Here is a 26,789-nt window from a genome sequence, read left to right as displayed (position 1 = left end):
TAGTTTAGGCTCACAAGTTAGGAAAGCCCTTTGGTCAAAAAGAAATTCATCGACTGCTGCAATAATTTCAGATTCACATGATTAATCTCCTTCCAACAACTTGTTGATTCTTCCCATTTCTGAATTTACCAAGTAAGCATCCCCATTAACATCAACTTCCTCATCAAATTTGGATTTCCCACATTCCTCATTTTAGCCTCCAAAACACAATCATGCATAAGTGAACTTCTGCTAGAAATCACACATGATTCATCAAATCTTTCAAGGGCGTTGTCAATGTCATCAGAGGCTTTATAATCCTTGCTGGATTGATCTGAATGCATAGCCAAGGCTGTTGTCTTGTCATCTATGTTAAACAAATCTTCATCATATGAAGATTCATGCACTTTAATGGAGTCATTTTGGGACTCTATCATACATTCTTCTTGAATTAGGGCATTTTCTACAAACTCTATAACCTCAACTATTTCTTTGTCCTCTACACCACTTGGCTGCAATATTTAATCTTCTTTTATTGATCCCACATATGTGTTCAAGTGCCCAAGCCTCCTGACATGTGAAACAGCATTGCTCCCTTCTCATTTGGTTCTTGCTCTTTGCAAGTGATCTTGTGGCCTGTAAACCCAAAGAAATCAATTCCTCTTTAGTCAACTGGTTTTAAAACTTCTGCATTTTCTGCTCAACCAATCTTTTTGAGAGCTCATGGGCTATAGTTGAGAAATCTTGCTCCTTCCTCCAAATGGCCAACAAGTCAGATTGCAACTGCTTGGAGATTTCATCTTCCTCATTTATAATCAAGCACATAATAGTCAGCATGGCTACTTTAACATTGTTTGCATGATGTTTTATGATTTTGGCAAAGAAACATTGGAACATTTGGAGAATTAGATCATCACATTTAAGATCAAGCAAAATGACACATGACCTGACCTTAGCCATAACTTCTAAATTCTTAGCCTCTTATTATAGAAAGGCTTCTGGTATAACCTAGCCCATGAAAGCTTCCAATAATCAAATTTAGAATCTTCCTCATTACATCATCATTGTAGGGTGCTACAGGAGCTGTAATTCTTGTGATCTCACTGCTACAAGAGGTAATTGCAAGTCTTACATCATCATTGTAGGGTGCTACAGGAGCTGTAATTCTTGTGATCTCACTGCTACAAGAGGTATTGCAAGTCTTACATCTTCATGAGGATGCTCCATAATCTTGTATTGCACCAAAGCAAGCATTGGTGGTTTCAGAGCCCAATTTAAAATCCTCCAATTCGATTAGTCTACCTTGGACAAACATGATTCCAATTCTTTCAATTTAAGGAGATCATTTGGAAATTGCACAAACTTCAATTCTATTCCAATTATTAAGGGTTAATTTCCCACTTGAAGAGCACACAATTTACTGAGAGATGAGAGGAGTGAATCAGTAAATAAAATTTTCTACTTTTTAACTTAGCAACCACAAAGCCATCAATTGCATTATATCAATAACATAAGATGAAATAATCACACAACATTAGTAGAGCACAAGATTTTACGTGGAAACCCTGATGGGAGAAAGCCAGAGAAAATTATTGCTTATATAAATCTCTTCTTACAAACTTTATAGGCACCAATCCCCTCAATTTGTAGGCACAAAACCTACTAGAGGCACCAACCCCCACACATAAGCACCAACATAGCGAGAGGCACCAATGTCTCCTTTAGGGAGCACCAACTTCCAAATCTTCAATGGATAATAGTCAATTCAATCTCCTTTATAAGAATCTTAATCACATGTACATATACTTCCCTTTCAAATCTGCATGAACCCTCCTTTCAAATCTGATTATACTTTCTTCACCAATTTGATAAAATCTCCTTCATTTGCTTTTCTTCTTTAAATTTGCATGTACTATGCTCATAAATCTGTTATTAATGATGTTATAAATCTGCTCTTCAATCTCCTTAAAGGTTTGTTTTAAATCTGTTCCAGGTCTTCTATAAATCTGTTCTTACCTTCGTTGATTTGCCATATCTTCTGTTTCATGAATCTGCTATATTCTTCATATTCTTTTCATGCAAATCCTTCACATATCTGCTGTACATCTGCTCTTTGTTGATGTTATTATAGCAACAGGAGATATCGCTGCATCATATATATATGCGATTTCGTATTTAGTTAATTCTGTTTAACTGTGTGACTAAAGTTTTAGTTTGCTTAAACCGTTGCTTTAATTTTGTCTTTGACCCCCCGATAAAAGGTCATGTCTATTTGCTGCCTTAGCCAAGTATATATTTCATTAATCGGAGTCTTGGTCTGGGGGTGGTGAAAGATATACTGCATATTTGCATCCATCAAGGATTCTGTGTACATAGCAGGTAACATATGCAGTGGTGAGTATACCACAACACTCTTTATTTTTGAATCTACTTTTAATCTTCTTTTAAAATCAAGATTATATTGCATTAGAAACTTATTTTTAACCTTCAAACAATCTGCCTATTATACCCAGACCAAATACCTCAAGAGAGACGACTTCTTTAAGGACATACCTCATCACAAAGGGAGCTGAGTTCAGAGAGAGGTGGCATCTCTTCCATGAGGGGTGAGCCTCATATAATTTAACATTTCAAGTCAGCTCATATAAATTATTTTAATCTTCCTTATAGGGAACTCGGCCTTGATCACTATGTAATTTTTTAACTTCTATTTATAATTTTTATACTATTACATGCTTTTGTCATTCTCTTAAATCACTGCATTTTTTCTTCTTTATTAATTTCTGCCTCTAGTAATCTATATCGCTGCCTTTTAAATAATCACTGCCTTTTATAGAATCGCTGCTTTTCACAAATAATTTCATTGCTGCTTTCACATATTAATCACTATCTTCTATTAATATATCTTGAATATAGAATCGATGCACTTATATTTTTTATATCTGTTCATTGAATTTTGCTCCTTTACTTTGTTCATGACCCTTTAAACTTATATACAAGTTTCTCCAATAGCAATGAGGTCGGCTAAAATGTAAGGCACCATAGTATTGGACGGACAGCAATATATACCAGCTTGTGTGGTCGGCTGGCAATAAAGGGAGTTGGCCATCGATTTCAATGGTTACCATCCAATCATAGATTTCATTTCCTTTTGACATCAATGACAAATGAGTGATAACACCAATAACAAATAATCCAACAATCTCCCCTTTGTCATTGATGGAGCCATAATTATCTTTTTCTCTAACTCTCCTCCTTTCTATCTCTCTCCCCCTTTGACATCGATGGCAAAGGGATGTTCCTTAAACTTCTATCCACAAATAGATCATGGGAAACATCCATTTATATTCTTTGTGGCCAATACTCACATCTACAACAATAAGAAAATACTTCTCCACCCGTCAAAGATTTTCTACTGCTCCCCCTTGCTCTAATACTCCTCTTTCTCTATTCTCCATCCTTTGTTTTCTAAATTGGTTGGGTGACATGCTTCCTCTATATTTATCCAAAAGAATTTGGAACATCTCCTAGAATTCAACAAGTTAGAAACTTGTTTAACTATCTCATCATTCTCTCTGGATCTTCAACTCTTCCTTCTCTATCCATGACTATTAAATGAAAAAGGTCATCCTTTTGATGTCAATGGCATCAATAACTCTCCCTCTTTTTTGAAATCAATGACAATGAGATGTCCATTACCCTTATATAGAATATGCATCAGCTGATCTATCTTTTAAATATCTTTTCCATGAAGATATAAAAGATATTGCAATGATCAGCTCCCCCTGAATTCCTGCTTCTCAAATTTGTACATGAAGTGCAGTTTGCACAAGTGTGGATTCTTCCTTCTCATCATTTTTCTCTTGTTTCCTTCTCCATACTTTTTAATTTCCTTCTTTTGTTTATCCTTGATATTCTTCTTCATGTCTTGTTTAAATGGTTTCACAAAACCACTTCTACAATATCATGCTATATGTCCATAGTTGTTGCATTTATAGCATATAACAGTATAATCCACCGAAGGAACAAATGAGTTACAATTCCTTAAAGGAGCATATGTATTGTAGTTCCTATTTGAGAGTCCATAAGGTCTTCTATTCTTGTTCCAACCATAATCATATCTCACATTGTTCTACAATCCCTTGCTCGATGACCAAAACAATTACATGAATAACAATAAACATAGAAAGAACATTGGAACCTGGACATATGTGCTTGCCTAGAAGGAAAGGACTTTTTAAATTTGTCCTTGTTATCTTTTGGAGGATTGCTTGATTTTTGTGAGACGTGGTCTTCCTTCTTGCTTATTTCACTTTCATAGGGATTTTTAGGGCTTTGACATAAATCTTTGGTGCTTCTTCATTTGTCCTTTTGTAGTCGTATTTATTGTCCATTTGATTTCCTTTGTAGCCAATACCAATCTTTATGGATGGTAACCTCTACTCATTGATGATATCTTTTAAGATTTTGGTACTCTTGTCAAATTTGAGACTTTTGTTCAGCTTGGAGGATGTCTTTTCTAGTTCCTTTTCACAATATTCTTCCTTTACTTTCAATTTGTTTCTCATTTCTTCTTCAATCCTTTTTTCTTCTTCAATTTGAACCTTTAGATCAATAATCACCTTTTTGGATTTTTAAAGGCTTCGTTCTCCACCCACATTATAGTCATTGTCCTCTTGAGGTTGTAGCTCTAGTTTTTTATTTCTTCAGTTTCTCAATCTAACTATAGACATAATGGAGTTCTTCAAGATCCACTTCCCCTTTGTCTTCACTATGCACTTCCTTTTCTTTTACATTCATCTCTTCTTTTCTCACTCACAAAGTTGTCTTCACTTTTGAGAATACCATCTTTTGTTTCAGTCGCCATGTGTGTTCCATTTGTCATCCCATTACTTTTGCTAGCTTCTATTTCATCACTTGTATTTGGTTTTGGTGATTATTGATCAGTGCTTTGTTTGGTATTTCCTTTTCCCTTATTTCCTTTTCTTTTTGCCATATGTCCTCTCACAATCTACCTTCAAGAGGTTAGACTTTTTCAAAGGAACTAGCTTTGATACCAATTGAAGAGCACACAATTTACTGCGGCGGGGGTTGGTGAGGGGTGGGCGGGGTGGGGTGAACCAGTAAATATAATTTTCTACCTTTTAACTTAAAAATCACAAAAGCATCAATTGCATTATATCAATCAATTCTTGTTATATTGTCTATTTTTTGATCTTTTGCCATACGGAAGATGTGAGCTTTAAGTAACAGTTTGTAATAAAGTGGCTTTTTTGTCTAACTAGCTATTGCTTAGCTTTAGTTTTAATTTTATTGGATAAGATTTTGTAATAAAAATTGCATTTCATGCAGTCATTTATTCTTAAAATAGAAGTGGTAGTTAGCTTTTATTATGTTTTGTTCGAAAGTTTTGTAAACATTCTAAACAAGTCTTATTTTGCACTTAATTTCTAATGGCAATTGTTGTCATTTTATCACACCATTGGTCCATCAATGAGAATCTATCAAAGATATGTTCCATGGGCCAACGCTGCCACAGTTGATCAAAGGCAAACCCAATGGAATCATGAAATGTTAAGTGTTATCTTGTCAGGAGACAGGTTCCAAGCCTTTCCTTCCAGACCCTAGAATCTCGGAACCCCCAAGTTTCCAAACCCCAAAATCCCAAAAACCCCAAGTTCCAAGCCTTTCCTTCCAGACCCTAAAATCCCCAAACCCCCAGGCTTTCAATCCCGAAATCCCGGAACCCCCAAATTCCAAGCCTTTCCTTCCAAACCCTAGAATCCCGAAACCCCCAAGTTCCAAGCCTTTCTTTCCAGACCCCAGAATCCCTAGGTTCCAAGCCTTTACTTTTTGACCCCGGAACCCCTACGTTCCAAGCCTTTCCTTCCAGACCCCAGAATCTTGGAACTCCAAGGTTCTCAACTCCTCTCCCCATGCAGCGTTTTCCTGAGGGACCGACATCCGACTTTCAACAACTTGCAACACTTCCAGATGACGTGATCAACACTCAAGACTCTTAATGCTCACCAACCGCTACGACTTGTCTACTTTCATTCATGGAGCTACAAGGGCACATTTAATGTTTTTTACAGGATTGCCATCAAGTGGAGTCCAATGCCATGCTTATTTAAGGTTACTTGATGGCCTTCATGTCAAGTCTGCATGCTTTGACCTTGGAATGTTAAACAATCCACCTACTAGAAAAACTCTTCTTGATATTGCCTTGTCAAGGTATGGCCAGGTTGCTTGCACGCACAACCATATTAGATCTATGCACTTCCCTGCCTTCTCGAACTAACATCCTCCTGTGCACGACAGGGTCAAGGTTTCCCCTCTTTGACCAATGGTCTCTTCTCTGCGACCTATTTGCTATATATAGGTTGTTAAGCCTCATTGTAAGGGGTTCACTCACTGCTGACTTTGAGCTACTCTTTGCTCTTTCACTTCTCTTAGAGATTTGTATATTTTCTTGCATTTCTACAATTGTAAGTGTTACCTATTTTTTGCTTCTAGCTGAAAAATAGGTTAAGTTATGCTTGTTTTTACAAAATAGAGCAAAGATACATATTACTTCTACTATATTGCATTCCAAGTGCACTAAAAAAGAATGAACTAAAGATTACATTTCAATACTTCTAATTTGTAACAGCAAAAGAGAAAGACATCTCATCTACAAAAGGGAAGTATTTTTATTGATATTCAAGCATGCGTCCCACACAAAGAGCTGTGAGACTAGCTATACACAACTGGTGCAGGAAAGAAATACATAGGCATGTATACATGAGTATAAAAGAAAAGAGAGCATGTTGAGAGTGGAACCAGTCATTGCCTGAATGACCGGTACGGTTGGAGTAGCCTTGATGTTGCCTTTGTCTTGCTGCTTCGTCCTTGTCTGCGTTTGCCTTCCTTCTAGTATCTGCAAATGAATGAAGTATACAATGCATTAGAACATTTTGTTCTAAGCAATGGCTGATTACATTCCTAACATGTATACTAACGCAAGAATGTATATATAGTCCCTACATACATCAAATGCATATAGTCAACATCACGAAAGATCTCAAAAAAAGAAAATATCAGACCAGAGAAAATCTAATGCATCTTATTTCTAACTTGTTTGCTCCATGTGCAAATACAAGACAGGTTCATTATTTGTTAGTCATCAATTCTGCAGGTGTAATCATGTTCATTAGTTTTCAGCATGTGGGTTAAAATGTGGCTCCCACAAGGGTTGAGCCCAACATGCTATAAAGGATAAGTGTAGGTCCCTTAGCAGAGTACAGTGATTATAGAGGATTGCTCAGCAAAAGATAATGCAATCATATGGCAGTTCATATGAGATAAAGATCGGTCACAACAGCTTCAAAGATAGTATGAGCAGCATTAAGGAGGATAGAGGTTAAAATCAGTCATAAGCAGACATGAATCATAATAGCTAAGGTCTCATACATTCGTTTATGCCATTAGAGAGACTTTTATGGTTTTCTCAAACTCATAAGTGCAATCACGACATGAAAAACGGAAGAATGCAGGTATGCCATGAGCTATGGTTGCCCAATCAATGCATAAGACAAGGCAAATCTAAAGTACAGAACAGTAAAAAAAAAAAAAAAAAGACTTCTAGTTTACAAATCACCATCAAAATCAAAGTATGGTGATTAAAGTCTTCTGAAAATCAACCAATTTTCAGTCACAAGCCCAGAATCAATGAGCAGCTACAATAGTGGTTCAGAAAGAGATCTGAGCTAAAATATCATATGTGAAAGAACAGATTAAGCACAAGCACAAGTGTTACTTAAATCCCCTTTAGGCATGATATAAAAAAGTAATGACTTCCCACAAGTAATATTAATGGTGAGCACAGTGATAGCCTAAGAAACGTTTGAGGAGGGAGAACATTTGGAGCCAGGTTAGGGTCACCATTCAAAAGATGAAAGTGCAATCTTCTTAACCATATGCAATGTAGTCTTAGAAGATCAAATCGGAGAAAGAGCAGTAAATGAGCAAGTTGTTGTTATATACAATAAATGCAAAGATTGCAGCAGTTGAAGAGTCATCAACAATGAATGAAGAGATGGGAGCAACAATGAAGAATCTGAAAAAATACAGTCATTCAACAATGACAAAATACATCCACAATGAGTCTAAGAAGTGGGAAGCAGTCATATCGCAGTTGCAGCAGTAAAAGAACAAAGTATACAGCCAACAAATCACAAAAATTCAGTCAATTTGAGCCTCTATCAGAAAGATCAAAATCTGATGTAATGTTAGGGCAGTGAATGGCGCTTGGTCTGCTGCAAATTATGGATGATTAAGACATGTGACAGTTCAGGAGCTCAAACACGTTAAGACAGAGATGGTTGTGAGGTGATATAAAAGAATTATAGTGTCATTATTGCCAAAAAAAAATCTCAACAGTGATATTGAGCTGACACAAGGTCACAGGCTAATGTCCGAGGGTTAATTTGAAGACATTTTCTACAAACTCAATGGTTTCAATCAAGGACAAATACTGATATAACGGTCTCTCAAAGCAAACACCCATATAGTAGCCCCAAAGTAGAGAGATTGTAACCCAAATAGAGATACATTGTTAAGTTTTATCAAAATGTGCAAGGTAAGCAGCAGTTCGCATAAGTGCACGGAAGGAAATATTGTTAGGTTTCAGACTTTGTTACTTTTTGCAAAGATGAAAAAAGTGCACCTGAAGCAGCCATAATCTGCAGAAAATGGTTCCCAGAAGTAGCAGCATGGCAGCCAGAGAGGGCAGCGCCCAGCTCACAAGAAATCGCGCCCAACACACACAGAATCTATAAAAATATGAAGAAAAACCAGTCATGGCAGCATCTACGATCTTTTCCAGAAAACTCGTCCGAAACCCTCAGGAATGTAAAATGTAGCATGGCAGCCAGAAGAAATGAGCACAGAAAATCGTCTCAAATGCCCCTTCATTTTTCCTCAAACCTAGCATGGCAGCAATCTCCAACAGCGAAGTTTCCAAAAAGAGAGATATCGTGCATGATGAAGAATAAAATGAGGTTTTTAGGGTTGGGAATTCCCTAAGTATTCATTGATGCCTTAGGGCATTTCTTTGCCTTTGTTTTATTTTTTATCCTCAAACTTCAAATGCCACGTGAGGTGCATAAGGGGTCTAAGTGCATAAATTATATTCCCTTTCCTATGTCATTTAAGTGACTTATTATTAAATCACTTAATTTATCTTTTTATAAAGATTTAGGCATGATTTTTCTTATAAAATGATTAAGTATTTATTAGAGTGGTTAAAATTTATTACTTAAATAGCCTTGTTTTATTTTTATATTTAAAAGTCAAAAATATAATAAATATAATAAAAAAAAAAAATCCATAAAGTGATTAATAATTTAAAACACTTTATAAAATATATTTTCTTATTACATTTATTGTTTTAATAAATAAAAATAATGAAATTACTTATTGGAGTGATTTAATTTATTAATCACTCTAATAAATAGCTGTATTATGTTTATTTTATTAAATCTTGACTTTAAATATAAAAACGAAATTAACAATGTCTAATTAAGTAATAAATTTTAAAGTTATTTTGTTTTTATTTTCTTTTTTAATTAAATATTTTTTTTATTTCATGTTTATAGTTAAAGTAAAAAATACTAATAAATAAAATAATAAAATGTTTGTTAAAGTGATAGATATGTCACTTTATTAAATTGTTTTATTATTATTTACATTTATTACCATTTTGCCTTTAAACATAAAACATAAAATAAAACAGATATTCAATTAAATAATAAGTTTTAAAAAATAAAAAAAGATCACTTTGTGAGATTAATTTTCATTTTATTTGATAAGGTCAAAGAGGATATTTTTGCATTAATGAAGGCCTGCAGGCTTGTCAGGAGATATTTTGGGGCCATTTATGGTGCATTTAGGAGCTTTTATGGCAGAGTATGGGGTGGCTTGACTTTTGGTTCAAGTCCTTTTAGTTTTGCACTTGTTTTTTACCCTAAAAGTGGGATTTTTGGGGTGAATTCGACCAAGTGGTTAGGGTTTGCTTTGTGGGATGTTGCTGTTGGAAACAACATATATACTGCTTTCCTTCTCTTTTGTAAGGGGTTCTTGATTATTCATCTTTTGGCAGACTATAATTTCAGAGTTCTTTTTGCAAAAGGGAATGTTTTTGTAACACATTTTCAAGAATAGTACAGATTGGTGATACCTTTTGTAGTAACAATTAGTTCACTCCTTCCCTGTTTCTTCTGTTATTGTGGGTCCTTATTGTTTAGTGCAGATTCTTGTGATTTTTCTTGTCCTTGGAGCTGTATCTTTTCATATTGGTGCCTTTATGTAGGGGAATAATCATTTACAGGTTATATTAGTAGTTATCAGTTTTGGATTGTGAAAGTTTTTCTTTCCTCCTAGGATTGTGGTTATCTAGCCTCCTTATAAATTACTGATGCAAAGGTTATCTTTTTTTGGGTTGTGAAAGAGAGTTGTATTACTGTCATATTGTGTGTCACTCTTTCTTACTTTTAAGTTTTTCAATATATCATTTTGGTGCATCACCTTAGGGTTAGATTTTAGTTTCACATATCCTCCTCACTCTTTTCCCTCAAGAAATTGTTAGTTTAGTTGAAGATTTTGAAAAGAACCAGCTTACTCTGGAGGTCCACTTCAGTCTTTAGGTTACCCACAACCTTGAAGTGTTCCCATGTTTCAATAGGCAGCTGAAGTTCACAGCTTTAGCAAAGGGTGCAGGCTTCATTGATAACAGTAAGTTTGGCCATTGGCCTGAGAATGAATTGAAATTATCATTCTTGCCTTCCTTCAACTTATGCATGTTGTTTATGTTCTCTTACCTTCATTGTAGGTGTATGTTTTGTGGCTTTCCCACATGTATATGTTGTGCTAACTTGTTTATAAGTGTGACTTGTGGGAAACCTTCTCCCCTTTTGGGCCGGGGGGAGGAACGTCTTTTATCTTGGTGCATTATCTCCTAGCATTTTAGCATTTCTTTCTTCTCTTTTCCTCTGCAAATTGTTAGGATAGTTTTAGAAGTAGAATTTGGAGTGTTGAGTTGGTTCAACACCTGCGCTTGGATTGAGAAGGAAGTTGGCCTTCTTCGAAGATTCAACCCCATTGCGCACGGTCCCACACTTTGGGGTTGTTTCCATGTTTCACGAGGTGGTTGTGTTGATAGCTCAACAAGTGTGCAAACTCGCCCAATGGGACAAGCATTCAAGACGTTTCAAAGGAAAATCTATTGGTTATGCAGTTCCATCTAAAATTTCTTTCATGCTAAGAACGTAGTGTTGCTCTTAGCATCTCAACCTTTGGAGGTAGCCATCATTCAAGCACTTGGCAACTCTACTCATAGATCCGGTCTCTTGCTCATGACCCATTGCTGATTTCATGCCTAGAATTCATACAAGGGCATCTTCTAGAGGTAATTTCCAATTTTCAGAATTCTAATATTCAAGTTCTAGAAGACGAAGAGGTAGACCTTCATTGTCACTAGTCAGGGGTGTTAGGGTTGTAAGCACTCCATCACCAAGGTCTCGTTCTACCCCTCCATTTACAAGACCATTGTAGTCTAGGGCTCCCACCACTCATATCAATAGACCATTGTTTGACATGGCCAGAAATCAAGTTTTTGTTACCTTCAATGGGGGAAGTCCTCATTTTAGCCTAAAGAAATGATATAGCAATGACTGCATTAAAGAGTATACCCTACTTTACTAGTGAGACAACCACCACCCCCATTGAGCACACTCGAGACATTGCAAACATCTGCTTTGTCCATAATGTCATCGAGGATGATGTTGCTGTTAGGCTCTTAGCCACTTCATTGAAAGAAAAAGCCTTGCAGTGGTATAGAGGGTTACTGCCTAAATCCATTCATAATTGGGACAAATTAGGGGAGAAATTGTGCGACCATTTTGAAGACAAAAGTAATCACCTATCATTTTGAATAACTAACTACAATCAAGAGGGCACCTTATGAATTCATGGGAGACTTTAACTTCAAATTCCAAAAGACATGGGATAGAATCCCCACTCTAGTAAAGCCATCTCCCAATCATGCCTTCTTGTATTATCTAAGGGCTCTCAATAGTGATGTAGCTTTCATGATATAATCAATGGGCAGAATTTCTCTACCTGATACGTATGATATAGCCATAAAGGCAAAAGGCCGCCAATGCCTCTATTCCTAGAAGCTCCTACTCAACAGCCCACCTTGGCTCCTATCCCCATGGCACTCGCAAGACATCCATCCACATCCACTTCATGCTCAAACAAGCTCCACGAGGTCAAGACTTTGTTGCAAAACTTTGGCAATGAGTTGGTGACACTAAAGAGGCAACAGGATCAGCATAGCAAGTCATATCCAGCACAAAATCAGAATTACCCGCAAAATAGGCCATCTTTTCTAAGGCAAAACCAATGGAGTCATGTCAGGCCCTTGAATAGTTTGAACCCTATAGCCGCAAGTAACTCAAAGGCAATAGTTCCAATGCAGAACAATCTCGCCCAAGAATAGGATTGGTGTCAACCATGCAGTCAGCCACACAATCAAGGTGCATGCCAAAATGGAGAGTTTGTATAAGCTCTAGTAGTGCAGAATGAGCCAACCACCTCGAGCCAGCAATATGATCCAAATCAGCCAAGTGTTGGCAATCATGCTCACATACAAGGAGATTCTACTTTCGTCAATTGGCAAGAGGCAAAATTTTGTGGTATAAACTAGACACTATGCTACAATACACAAGGTCAAAAAGGAAAGTGGTAGAAGGTGCCTCACCTTCAACATCCGCCCAAGCTCCAATACCATTCAAGGGAGTGGGAGGCAAGAGGAGGCTTAGGTTGCCCCAAGAACAAAGATAGACCTTGTTGCTTTAAAGGGGCATTCAAAATCAGTTGGTGTCCCTTTCTATATAGTTGACCAAATGAAGAAGGCCAATCTCAATGTCACTATGTGGAAGGCCCTTTCCATCCCATCTCAAAAGGATTTGCTTGAGGCATTGAACGACATCAACCAATCAAGTGATGAGGCAGCAGTCAATAAGAAGACAATCTCCACTAGTTTGGTACAACCCAAGGAGGAAGAAGATTTAAGCAAAATCAATAAGCCTCCCCCCTTCTATCTCTCTTTAATCATAGGAGATAACTTAGTTCACAATTTCATGATAGATTTAGGAGCTAATAGCTCAATCATGCCTAAGAAGGTAGCTGACCTTCTTGGTATAGAATATGAACCTGTGACTAAGGGGGTTGTTCAATTGGATGGCACTTCTATTAAGACAGTAAGGGTTGTTAAAAAATTGAAGTTAACCTTGCTCACATGCCTTGGTTGCATAGTCTTGCAAGACATATCAGTCATTGACCTCTCTGCCTTCTTTGCCATTTGTCTATCTAGAGACTTCACCACCAAGATAGGTGGATACTTATCTTCTAATTGGTCCCACATGCTATTTCGAACAAGGTACGGTACCAAGGTTACCATAAAAGAAAAACCCATTGCACAAAACCACATAGAGCCCTACATCTCCAACCCTATAAACAGGAATTGAACTTTCCATGAAGAGGGGGAGGAGAGTAATGTCCATGAGCCTACTATTCTTCTAGAAGAGGTTCCTGATTGCTTGCTAGATGAGTGGGGCAACACTTTTCAGTTTGATCCATTAGCTTAGACTGAGGAGGTTGGCCTTGGTATCTATTGTATTCATGAGGAGGATACTCCTATTCCTAACCTCATCAAAACACAAGAAGATCCGGAGGGGTTATGGAGCATGTTTTTTATGGTTCAAGAAACAAGAATGGTGAGTGTGCTAGTGTAAGGCTTGTTTGTCCTAAGCAAGAGAGATATTTTTTCTCTTTTAGGCTTCATTTTGGTTGCACCAACAATTTGGCTGAGTACGAAGCCTTAATCCAAGGTCTCCAACTTGCACAAAAAAGAAAGACCAGATCTTTGCAAGTATTTGGGGATCGTGAGTTAGTTGTTAACCACATCAGAGCTCAGAACATAACAAAGAACAACTTACTCATATCACACAAACCCAAGGTTTGGGATTTGATTGAAGGATTCGAGGCCTTCAATATTGAGAGCATTCCTAGGAGTCAGAATAGGCATGCTGATAGGCTTGTAGAAGTTGGTGTTTAGTTTGACATACCAATGCATGCTGCAAGCAGGAAGGAACAGCACATCAGGCTTGAAGCAAATTGGCAATTGTTCGAAAGTGATCAACAAATTGTCAATTTCTTGCAAAATGAAGCAAAGTTTTCTGCTAGAAATCAGTCTATGCTACAAGACCAATATGGAGATCAGCTCATGCAGCTCAACTCCAACAAGTCGCCTAAAGGTCTACTTACCTTGGAGGGCATATTCAGCTTGGATGATCAATTGAGGAAGAAGATGAACCTAGCTGCAAAGAAAGGTGATTATAAGCCAGTTGTTGTTACCAAGGATGTCACTAAAATTGGGAAAGGTATGTTCCTCGGCCACACAAGAAGCCTTTGTTAAACTTTGTCAAAAATGTGATGACATAGTTGCTTGGACCAATGAAGATTAAGGGGTTTTGACCCTAGGTTAGCACAACATACTATAGAACTAAACCTAGATGCAAAACCACTTAAACAAAAGCAAAGGCCAATAAACCCAAAATTGAGCCACTAATGAAGGAGTTAACCAAACTCATAGAAGCCAATATCATCTTCCTTATCAAACACTCCTCTAGGGTGGCTAACCTTGTCCCTGTAAGAAAGAATGGAGAAATCAGACTATGTGTAGACTATAGGGACCTCAACAGAGCCTCCCTTAAGGATCATTATCCCCTTCCCTCCATGGCACAAATTCTACAAAGGGTTAGTGGCTCAGAAATATTTTCATTTTTGGACAGGTATTAAGGCTACAATCAGATTTTGGTCCAAGAGTCAAACCAATATAAGTCTGCATTTACTACTAAGTGGGGTACCTATGCATATAGTAAGATGCCTTTTGGGCTAACCAATGCAAGTCTACGTTTCAAAGAGCAATGGGCATGGCTTTTAGGGGTGTATTAGTAGAGTTCGTACTCATATACCTTGATGATATAACTATTTATTCAAAGCATGCAGTTGATCATGTTGATCATCTTGAGCAGGCGTTCATGAAATGTAGGGAATATGGTGTCCTTAAACTCAAGCAAATGCGTATTTGCTACTTGTTGTGCGTTATGCACACCTCACCCCGTCTTTTACGGGGACCCCCCAATTTTGTCTGTCCAAATGAGAGAGAGCATTCAGTAAACCAAATCATGCCATTCGCTCACCTAGGCCAAAAACTGAAATGGGCGCCTAGTCAGCAAAGTCGACTTTCAGGCCGAAAGGAGAAACGACTTGAGCTTTCAAAAATTGGCTTTTCAAGCCGAAAATCATTTAAACTCACAAAGTCGGCTTTCAACCCGAAATTAGCAGAGAACACTTACATTTGCAAAATTGGCTTCTTAGCTGAAATTGAGAAAATGGACCTAAATCGTGCCAAACATTGTTTCAGGCCGAAAATTTAGAAGTTGAAAATCGCGTGAGAGTTTTTAGCAGAAAATGAGAGTGTAAAATCATGCAAAGGGTCTTCAGAGGTCGAGAAACTTAGGGCAAATAAAATAGCTCATTCCACACTATGAATCACGAGCTAAGAAAATCGCACAAACGTCCTCATTTGCCCGATAATCTTTAGAAGTCTAATATCGTGCATTGAGGCTTATCTAGCCAAAAATAATAGGCTGAAATGCACGAAATCTCCAAATGAGCCGAAAATGGTGTTCAAAAATCGCGCAATTTCGCCTCACAGGCCAAAACTCGCACAAATTCATCTTTTCACCCGAAAAGACATTCATCTCCCAAAATGATGATTCAACCCGAAAATTGCCAAAAAGAACCTTTCATAAGCCAAAAAACAATGATGAAAGGAAGGAAACAAATCCCGCAAAAGACTTCTTTTAGCCGAAATTCACCTAAGTCTCGAAAATGAACTAAAAAGTTCATGTTCACACAAAATCACGAAATCGGCCCATTAGCCGAAAATGTTAAAGCAAACTTCAAAAGCTTATAAAATCGGCTTAGAGGCTGAAATTGAAGAAAATGACAAACTCGGCACTCTTTGTTTGTTTTCGTGAAAACTAATGCAACAAGGAAAGTTCGCACATTTAGGTTATTAGCCGAAGTTGGAAGACAACAAGTCTAAATCGTGTCGTCATTTACCCAGAAGCGAACTGCAAGCAAGAGCTTCCACATGGCCCGAAAATGAAGGAGCAAACTTAAACTTGCAGAATGACCTCCTAAGCCGAAAAATGAAAGGCAAGAGCCTAAGCCGCACATTTTGAGCTTGTTGGCTGAGAATGATAGACATTCAAAATCGCGCATTTCAAAAGTAAAAGAAGTCCAAAATTGCGAGTTAGAAAAGAGAAAAGGAGCAAAATCAAGGCATTTTGAACTTAAAAGTAATCGTGTGAATAGAACCTTTTAGGCCAAAAACACGAAGACCTCAAATCACCCAAAGGTCCCGAAATCCGAAAGAGAAGGCGAAAACATTACGCAATTCACCCCTCAGGCCTGAATTTCGTCTAAATTTGAGAGCGAATAAAGACAAAGGATTGGATTTTGCGTTCGAAGAGAGACATTTAAAAGATACATCTCACAAAAAGCTTCTCAATCCCAAACTCCAAGACGAAGGAAAACGTTAAATAGAATTTAGTATTTGTCAAATTAATTTAATTAGTTTTTCAAAATTGATTGATTAAAGATGAAATTGATTGTTCGCAGAAAAACAACGTCGAGGAAGAGCTAGAGAGTCAACCTGAAACGCAAATCGAAGAAGGATCGCGATCAAAGATGGAGAAGAAGATGCAGGTGTTATCAACGAAGCCTGCACCCTTTGCTAAAGCTATGAACTTCAGCTGCCTATTGAAACATGGGAACACTTCAAAGTTGTCGGTAACCTAAAACTGAAGTGGACCTCCAGAGTAAGCTAGTTCTTTTCAAAATCTTCACCTAAACTAACGATTTCTTCAAGGAAAAGAGTGAGGAGGAGGGCATATGAAACTAAAATCTAACCCTAAGGTGATGCACCAAAATGATATGTTGAAAAACTTAAAAGTAAGAAAGAGTGACACACAATATGACAGTAACAAAACTCTCTTTCACAACCCAGAAAAAGATAACCTTTGCATCAGTAATTTATAAGGAGGCTAGATAACCACAGTCCTAGGAGGAAAGAAAAAATAAACTTTCACAATCCAAAACTGAGAACTACTAACAAACAACTTATAACCTACAAATGATTATTCCCTTGCATAAAGGCACCAATATGAAAAGATATAGCTCCAAGGACAAGAAAACTCACAAGAATCTGCACTAAACAATAAGGACCCACAATAACAGAAGAAACAGGGAAGGAGTGAACTAATTGTTACTGCAAAAGGTATCACCAATCTGTACTATTCCTGAAAATGTGTTACAAAAACATTCCCTTTTGCAAAAAGAACTCTGAAATTACAGTCTGCCAAAAGATGAATAATCAAGAACCCCTTACAAAAGAGAAGGAAAGCAGTATATATGCTGCTTCCAATAGCTGCATCTCACAAAGCAAACCCTAACCACTTGGTCGAATTCAACCAAAAAAACCCATTTTTAGGGTCAAAAACAAGTGTAAAACTGAAAGAGCTTGAACAAAAAGTCAAGACACCCCATGCTTTGCCATAAAAGCTCCTAAATGCATCATAAATGGCTCCAAAATATCCCTGACAGGCCTACAAGCCTTTCATTAATGCAAAAAATATCTCCTTTTTGACCTTATCAAATAAAAATAAAATATACATCTTATAAAGTGATTTTTTGAAATTGAATATTTGTTTTATTTCATGATCAGGTTTAAAGGCAAAAATGGTAATAAATGAGATGATAATAAAAATAAATTAATAAAGTGACTTATATCACTTTAACAAAATATTTTATTATTATTTTGATTTTTAAATATAAAGATGAAATAAAATAAATATTCAATTAAAAAATAAATTTTAAAAATACTTTAATTAATATATATTATATTTTTGATTAATTTGACTTATGCTCTAATGTCCTCATGAAAGAAAAATTTATTACGTGATTCATAAATATCACTTAATAAATATTTACATTGAATTTTTTTTATTAAGTGAAATTTATGAATCACTTAATAAATTTTTCACAAAGGGAAATTAAAACATGATTCCTTAGGCCCTCATGTGGCATTTGAAAAAGAAATAAAAACAAACCAAAGGCAAAAATGCCTTAAGGCAACGATGAGGATATAGGGAAAAGAAAACCCTAAAGTCTTCATCTCATTCATTCGATACCTTCTATCCTTCTCTTTGCTGGAAACTTCTGGGTGCCGCCGTGCTAGGGTTTGGGTGACATTTGATCTACAACCTGCTGTAAATGGGCGCTGAGCCCCGCCATAGGTGACTTTCTGGAAAATCAAAGAGTCTTACATTGATTCTAGGCAAATAGAAATACATCTTTGGTGTGCAAACCGCCTGGTAAGTCGTGAAAACTGAGATCTTGACTTCTATTTAGAATGAAAACTGCTCTGGCCTAACCGATTTTATGCATATTTCTAATTCTGCATGTTCTGGGCGTTGCCCTTTTGGCCGCCATGCTGCTGATTTTTTTTTTCTGCCTATTTACTGCGTGATTTTGGGTGCCACCATTGGGATTTTGCTGAGGGTTCGAATGTCGGGATGTCTGATTTCTTGTGGAAATTCTGAAAACGACCTGCAGATTATCATGCCATTACCAGCCGTTTCAGGTAAGCTATTTCTTACGCACTCCAACTCGGTTTTTGAAGAATTAGTGACTGAAAAATGGAGAAAATCGCTGCCTCTTGTATATTGCTTCAATATGAATTTGTGTTGGCAATGGTTTTCAATTCTTTTTAGTGATATCATCATCTCTTATTGTCCATGATTATTCTTGAATGTTTCCACATCCTTTGAAAGGAGGATTCCACGTGGTTTATTCTTGTTGTTACAACAGTCGCATCAACTGAAAATCACGCATTTCTCACATTCGATATCTTCTGTCAAAATGGTGGCCAGAGATGGTCTAAAAGTTCGCTTCATGTAGCATCACAATGACACTATTCGTACCAAAAATTGTGCTTCCCCATTGCCATTCTACCCCTTCAACAGCAGCTGTAATGGCATTACCCTTTTCTACAACTCTTTCCATTCTTGATATAGCATCATAGAGGCCTTTATTTTGTAATAACAAGCGAAGCTATGACCTCGCCATTTTCCACAATAGGCAAGTGTCGAAAATCTCCTTGAACCATCTCTTTTTCCTTTTTGCTTCTACCGCTAATATGTCAGCCATTACAAAAATTGAGCTCCTTGTCATCACTTTGGACACAAATATCCCCGTCGGTTTTAAACCTTGTGCTATAACCCTTGCTTCTTCTTACAGTTGGTATGGTACTCTGTCCATCAAGAGGTGTTCATGAAATAACTGTGACAGTCATTTAAAATTCCGGAAAGGTGCCTCTTATTGAGATCATTGTGCACTTGCCCTTGCTTTGAGACTTTGGTGTCTCCTGTTGCGAGTGCTCTAACACTGTTATTGCTATCAAAGATTGCTCTTGACAATGAGTTACAGGGTTATTGCTCATGACTGCAAGTGGCTATTTGGCTGGGACTATAATCACTGTATTTTGGCTTTATAATATGTTCTCACTGAGTTTATGAATGTATATATTAAATGCACTGTCCCTTTACATCAACCCCTTTCAGAAAACTTTTGCTCTTTGCATGAAATCCTTTGTTAATAAATCATCTCGAAAGCATACTCAATGACTGGCCTACTTAGTGTGAATATGGATCCTATTCACTATAAATCAACTTTGTGCCAACTCATAACTCATAGACTTGCTGCTTATATTGATATTGCTGTGACACTTCACTATCTTCGTGAGGCTAAAGACTGCTATAAGTATCTTATATGACTGTTGTAACTCACAATTTGTTAACAAATACTCCTCCATTTCTCATATAACTGTGATAAAAATGGTTCTTTGCTGCTGTATACCCTTTGCATAATGGAGATTTCTCCGTTATGTATACATTCTTGCACACATCTTCTGAGATATGACTGCATGCCTTTGTTGATTTCATATGAGCTGGGCTCAACCCTTGTGGGAGCCTCATTTACCCCCACTCATTTGCGAAGTTTACGACCAGCAAGCCATCTTTTCCTGTTCCTACACATGAAGCAAACAAGTTAGAAATAAGATGCATTTGATTTCTTCTGATCTGATATTTGCTTCTTTCGAGATCTTCCGTGATGTTGACTATATGCACCTGATGCATGTAGGGACTATATATACATGCATGTGTTAGTATACATGTTAGGAATGTGATCAACCATTGCTTAGAACAAAATGTTCTAATGCATTTTATATTTTATTCTTTTGCAAATACCAGAAGGAAGAGAGACGCAGACAAGGATGAAGCAATAATACAAAGACAACATCATTGAGGCTACTCCAACCATACCAGTCATTCAGCCAATGACTGGTTCCACTCTCAACATGCTCTCTTTTCTTTTATACTCATGTATACATGCCTATGTATTTCTTTCTTGCACCAGTGTGTATAGCTAGTCTCACGGCTCTTTGTGTGAGATGCATGTGTTTGATTATCAATACAAATACTTCCTTTTTTAGATGAGATGTCTCTCTCTTTTGCTGTTATGAACTAGAAGTATTGAAATGTAATTTTTAGTTCATTCTTCCTTAGTGCAGTTGGAATGCAATATAGCAGAAGTAATATGTACTTGTTCCATTTTGTAAAAACAAGCATAACTTAACCTATTTTTCAGCTAGAAGTGAAAAATAGGTAACAGCAGGATCGCACCTCAGAGCACAAAACGAAGTACGGAAAAGCGCGCCATCACCGAACAACAAGTTAAAGTCCACCACAGAGATCAAAGACCGAAGAACATTCAGAATGCAGCGATTATGCATTCTCGAGAAATGCATAGCTGGATTTAATTCCAAAAATTTAGTTTTGAAAAACTGAAATTGTTTTAATGTAAAACTGCTTGTGGGCCCCACTCAAGATATTTTGAAACAAAGGGGACATAGGTCAGTTATGTCCAACTACCGGATAGACCCAAATTGAAGCCAAACAGTTGTTTGTAGTTGAGAAGGTGGTTGAAGGGATAGCTAAGAATTGAGTGGGCATGGGTTAAAGCTGCCAGCTTCTGGAGGGCAGATTGCAACCCTTGGATGCAGTCAATCCTGCCCATCGATTCATATTGTAAATTCTATAAAAGGCAGAGGCCTTTCTCTTGTAAAGGGTTAGATTGTTAGATAGTTAGACTCTAGTTAGGCTGTTAGATTTCAGTTAGAATAGGTTAGATTGTAGAAGGTTCAATTTTAGCAGTAGCATAGAGATGCTGCAGAAATTGTTGTAATGGCAGCCGAAGCAAATATATGAACATTGAAATATGGTGTTTATTGTTTTTGTTTTCTTCTGTTTGCATGGTTTCTTTCAGTATTTTAGATAGATCTTTATGTTTTGGGTGTGCAGTTATTTGATGGATTCAGGCTCATACCATTGAGGATATCCTGATTGTGTGTTCTTGTGTATGGTTAGTCTGAGCCTTTAATTGCGTTTAGTTCAATTGCAAGTGTTCGTCTAAGTTGCACCAGAATTGGGTGCTTAGCCATGCATTTGCAATCTAAAAATCTTCCCAAGTCCCCTAGAAGATTGCACTGTTCCTGCAAGGTTGTGAGTTATTCTGGCCAAGCAGGGATTGGTTATGTTGAATCCGTCTACCCGCATACCAATCTTGTTAGTTTTAGGTCTCCTATCCTTTCCCCTTTTCTTTTTTTTTATTTCCAAGTCCGAGACTCAAATATTGACCAGCTTGTTGCAAAACGTAAGGCCCCTTGTGTTCCCAGCAAAACACATCGATCACTGAGTTATCCTGCAATCAAGAGCTGACATTTGGAACTTGAGGTTGTCCCTTTGATCGATTAAAAGTAGAATTAGGGCTTCTTTATACAAGAGGATAGGATACTCTACGAGATCATTCTATTCTGCGTTGTTCGGATAGAGTTGCAGCGATGCGACTTTAGCCACATCAACACTACTGATCAAGGAAGATTGCTAGGACACATTGTATCTAAAGAAGGCTTAGCCATTGATCTAGAGTGGATGGAGGCCATTCTTTCTCTTCCACTCCCTACTCACAAGAAAGGATTACAGAGCTTCCTTGGTAGGATCAACTTTGTGAGGAGGTTTGTTCCCAACCTTGCCACCATGGTAAAACCCCTCACCTCCATTTTGAAGAAAAATTTAGCCTTTAGTTGGACCAAGGAAGGGAAAGCCGGTTTTGAAGAGATCAAGCAAGCAATTTCTCAAGCCCCTACTCTTGTCAATCCTAACTATGAAAAGGATTTTATCCTCTATACCTTCAGAGGAGAATCCAACATCTCAGTTGTCCTAACACAACTGAACAATGATAATTTGGAGCAACCCATTGCCTTCTTCAGTGAGGGATTAAAGGATTATGAGCTTAGGTATAGCTATGTAGAGAAGCAGGTCCTTACTGTTGTAAGAGCATTGAAGACGTTTACATACATGTTGTCTAACAACAGGATCCATCTCTTAGTTCCACACGCAAGTGTCAAGGATTTCCTTCTAAACAAGGACATCAGTGAGAAGAGGGCTAGGTGGATAACCAAGGTCATGGAATACAACGTCAGCATCAAGATCGCCAAGCTTGTAAGAGGCAAGGGCATATGTGAACAACTTGTATCATCTTTTGAGACTCCTTCAGAGGTTACCCTTGTGTTACAAGAGGATCAACCAACTAGCAATGACACTCAAGTCAGTTGGGTGAGTGACATGACCACCTTCTTGATGGAAGGTAGATACCCCCAAGGTCTAGATAGGACCAAAAGAAGACATTTTAGGTTGCAGTCCATCCCCTATGTCTAGTGGATGGCACCCTTTTCTGAAGAGACACTAATGGAGTCTTGTTAAGATGTATTGAGCAAAATCAAATCAGCAGATTATTAGAAGAATTTCATGATGGCTCTTTAGGGGGGTCATTTCTCTGCAAAGACTACAACTATCAAAATAATGAGGACTGGTTATTACTCACCAACCTTATTCAGTGATTTACATAGATAGGTGAAGAAGTGTAAAAAATGTGCTTTCTTCTCTGGAAAGTAAAGGCTACCTGCCCTTCCTCTCCACCCCATTCAAGCAGACCAGCCATTCACACAATGGGGTTTAGACTTCATCGGCATGATAAATCCACCTTCTAGTGCTGGTCACAAGTGGATCTTTGCCACTACAGACTACTTCACCATGTGGACAGAGGCAGTTGCATTGAAGAACGCCACAGAGACTTCAGTGTTGGAATTCCTTGATGGAATTGTGAAAAGATTCGGTGTCCCCTCCACCATCATATCAGATAATGCCAAGGCATTTTTTGGAACCCAAATCAATTCTTGGGCAATTAAACATGGTATATACTTAAAGACATCATCCAATTATTACCCTCAAGGTATTCTTGAGTATAGTCAGATCTGCCACCTTCAGCTAAAGGCTAATTCTGTTTATAAAGTATTCGAGAATAGGGCTTGCCACCACTGAGAAGCTTCCATCTCTTTGGACCCTAGTTTTTTAAAATTTGAAATAAGGAAGCTTTAATCATAAGATATGGTTGTAAATGAACAAATATTGATGTTGAAAAAACTCTATCAGACGCTAGTCAGCTGCATCTTTTGTATTATGCTGTGGAGCATTATAATGATTATGAAAACATCTTACTCGGGATAGATTTTCTCAGTGACAAGGTACATCGCACATCCATGCCCTGGCAATTTTGACTTGTCTTTTTCAATATGCAGTAGAATTAACCAGTTCCTTCATTTTGACCAAATCCATCACCTGATTCTAAGGCACATTTTCAGTCTTTACTTGGAAAAATGTTCTTCATATCAGAAAGAGAATGATAATTTTGTTCCTCAGCATGATCACCCTGTTAAGTCATTAACTCTATTTCCACTTTCAATGAGGAAGACCACTTTACTCTAATCACATTCATCTAAAACATTATGTTCGTTGGTCCCTAATCGTCACATTTTAAGACAAGCATACACCCAGGTTCTATTTTGTTTTTTGTCCACTTTGCTCACAGAATGGCAAGTTTACTCTTACCTAATCCTCTGAAAGAGGAGCAATTGTACAGAAAAGCGGCTCAAGTAACTTTCAGTGAGTCTTACTTTAATTTTTCCCAAGACGCATTATATAAGCATGAATAGGCTTTCATGTAATATACTTTCTGCAATTTCAGCGTAGACCTTCTCGATGCATGCTTGTGTCAGACATGGGACTTAGAAATGAGAAATAAGCACTTGTTTTTATTTTGGCAAGTTAATTAATGCTGACAAGCACATCCTACAGCGCAGGTAGGGCAACTGCTTCCAACACATTAATGATACCTTGCCTCAGCACCAGTTCACATGTATGAGTGAGCCGACACTGGCAATGTCCCCATTTTAAAAATATGAATAAGATGTCACAATTCCCAAGGTTACTACACCCTAAGTGCAAAAACAATAGGATTTGCACCTCGGTTTTTCTCAATACTTGCTATTGCATGTCACTACTGGTTTAACTTTAAATTTAAGATGATTCTCTGTTAGCTTCGTTTGTGTTATAGCTGAAACTCTTAAACTCGAAAATATTTGGAACCTCTATATTCCACCTTGGCCAAATTTGAGGTTCAAAAACATCTAATACTCCTATTTTCAAGGGAAAGATTAGAATGTCTTCTGTTTGAATTAAGTGCAACCAATTTGATTGAGAATGCAGGTGTGAGGAAAAGTACATTTCCAGAATGTTTCTACCATTTACAGAGCTTGGATTCAGACGTAGACAATGCCAAAAAACAGCCTGGAAATTGGAAAATTGACAAGATAATTAGATAAGATGAGTATTTTAACACTCTTTAAACAGGTCTGCATAGTCACTAATAATAAAGTAACCTATCAAGCATATTCACTTCTTGAAAAAATTGTTTCCATGGATGTCTAATTTAAGAATAAATTCTCTGAAATTTTGTTTGATCAGCTTGAGGGAAAAAAACATCATGTATTTAATTCTGGTTGCAAGATATTTGAGAAATCGTTCCTGTATCGTTATATGCTAGCTATTTTAAAAGTGAATGTGCTTCATAATCTTAAATAAGTTATCTGCTTTTCATGCATTGTGAATAAATTATCCAATTGACCCAATGCGGTAAGCTCAAGTTCTAAAACTTTCATAACAGAGCCCGAAGTCGAAAAACATTCATGAATGAGCCCCCTTGAGATTGGGGAAAACAACGCAGCACCCAGTGGCAACTATTCTGATGGCTACATAACAAACAAATAACTTAGAAAACCAAGAAACAAAAATATACGTTGTTCAATTGGTTTTCTCATAAGATTTGTGCTTAAAAACCTCAAGAAGATTGAAACTATAATGATGAATTTAAGATAAAACATAAGAAAGATCAAGAAATATCATAAGTCACCACTTGGTAAGAGTAATGAATAAAAAATCAGAAAACTGAAACTGAAAACATCGTAGAAGACTTACTTTGTGATAAAGCATAAGGGGCTGAGATCGTACCTGCAGAGACTCCATTTCCTGTGCAAAGGCATCGACCCCAGCGATGTTTAGTAAGCGGAAGCCTGATGTTTTTAATGGTGAAGTATTGGGAAGACAAAGTTAAAGAAGTGTTTCTGAGAAGACAAATACATCTGGTGGTCGCACACACTGCAGCATTTCCTCCCACCATCATACCTCTCACCACGACACAAATAACCGCCATGGATATGACTGTTATCTGTTATAAATCATAACGTTGAAGATCATCTGTTATAATCAGTGGGTTTCTGAAATATGAGGCCTGAAACTAAACATTTGCGAATTGAAAGTATTTTATCGGGTTTTATTTCATATTTTGACCAAATATGACTCCGGTTTCTTTTAATGAATGTTTGAATTTCTTTTGATTTTTTTTCATTAATGAATGTCTATGTTTAGAGAACAATTTGCATTCCACGAGATAGTTATCTAGCCTAGTATTAGAATGTAGTTTTGATTTTTAATTTAATTAATAAATATCACATAACTATAACTATTTTATCATTTGCAAATTGATCTTGTATAGATAAATCCGTAAAATGGAGCTCTCTCATCTCATGCGTCATGTATCTCATGGTAATATACGACATAGTGTCCTTTAGTCACGATATTACAAAACGAACTTTGTATTCGATTTGACTAATGCGATTTCCTAAAAAAATTGATTATTTAGGTTTAGTTTTTGTATTATGTCAGCAGTTGCTTTTGGTGGATTGAATTAATAAATTATTATGAAAAATAAATTGTGTAGATAGTATCTTATTTTATTTTGGAGTATTTTTATTTTAATATTAATAGGTTTGTTATATAAATTATTATAGTTAATTAAATTTGATCATATAATTAACATATATATATATATATATATATATATATATATATATATATTAAATTTAAATGTTTTCAATAATTTTAATATGGTGAAATTTAATTAACTATAATATTATATATTTGCAAAGGAGAATAGCAAGGGTGTTAGGATTTCAAATCTCTTCCCTCCCATCTAAAGATTTAGGAGCACCATTATTTGTGGGGTCAAACAAAAATTGTTATTGGGAGGAAATAGTGAATAAATGTCAAGCAAAGGTG

At 36.9% G+C, this 26,789-nt stretch overlaps 1 protein-coding gene across 1 annotated transcript in view; it reads right to left on the bottom strand.

The window, feature by feature from the left end:
- LOC131047788 (histidine--tRNA ligase, chloroplastic/mitochondrial) overlaps window positions 1–25,959 on the bottom strand; it is an 81,917-nt gene extending 55,958 nt beyond the window's left edge. The window contains exons 1-2 of the mRNA XM_057981571.1: window positions 25,683–25,959; window positions 6,812–6,898 (exon numbers count right to left, since the gene is read on the bottom strand). Coding sequence (XP_057837554.1) covers window positions 6,812–6,898; window positions 25,683–25,697 — 102 coding nt within the window. The 5' untranslated portion in view covers window positions 25,698–25,959. The remainder of the gene's footprint in view (window positions 1–6,811; window positions 6,899–25,682) is intronic.
- Between the last annotated feature and the right edge of the window lie 830 nt (window positions 25,960–26,789).

Source organism: Cryptomeria japonica, chromosome 8 (assembly GCF_030272615.1).
Source record: "Cryptomeria japonica chromosome 8, Sugi_1.0, whole genome shotgun sequence".
Lineage (NCBI taxonomy): Eukaryota > Viridiplantae > Streptophyta > Pinopsida > Cupressales > Cupressaceae > Cryptomeria > Cryptomeria japonica.
The sequence above is the reverse complement of the archived record's forward strand: the minus strand, read 5'-3'. Positions and strand labels throughout refer to the sequence as shown.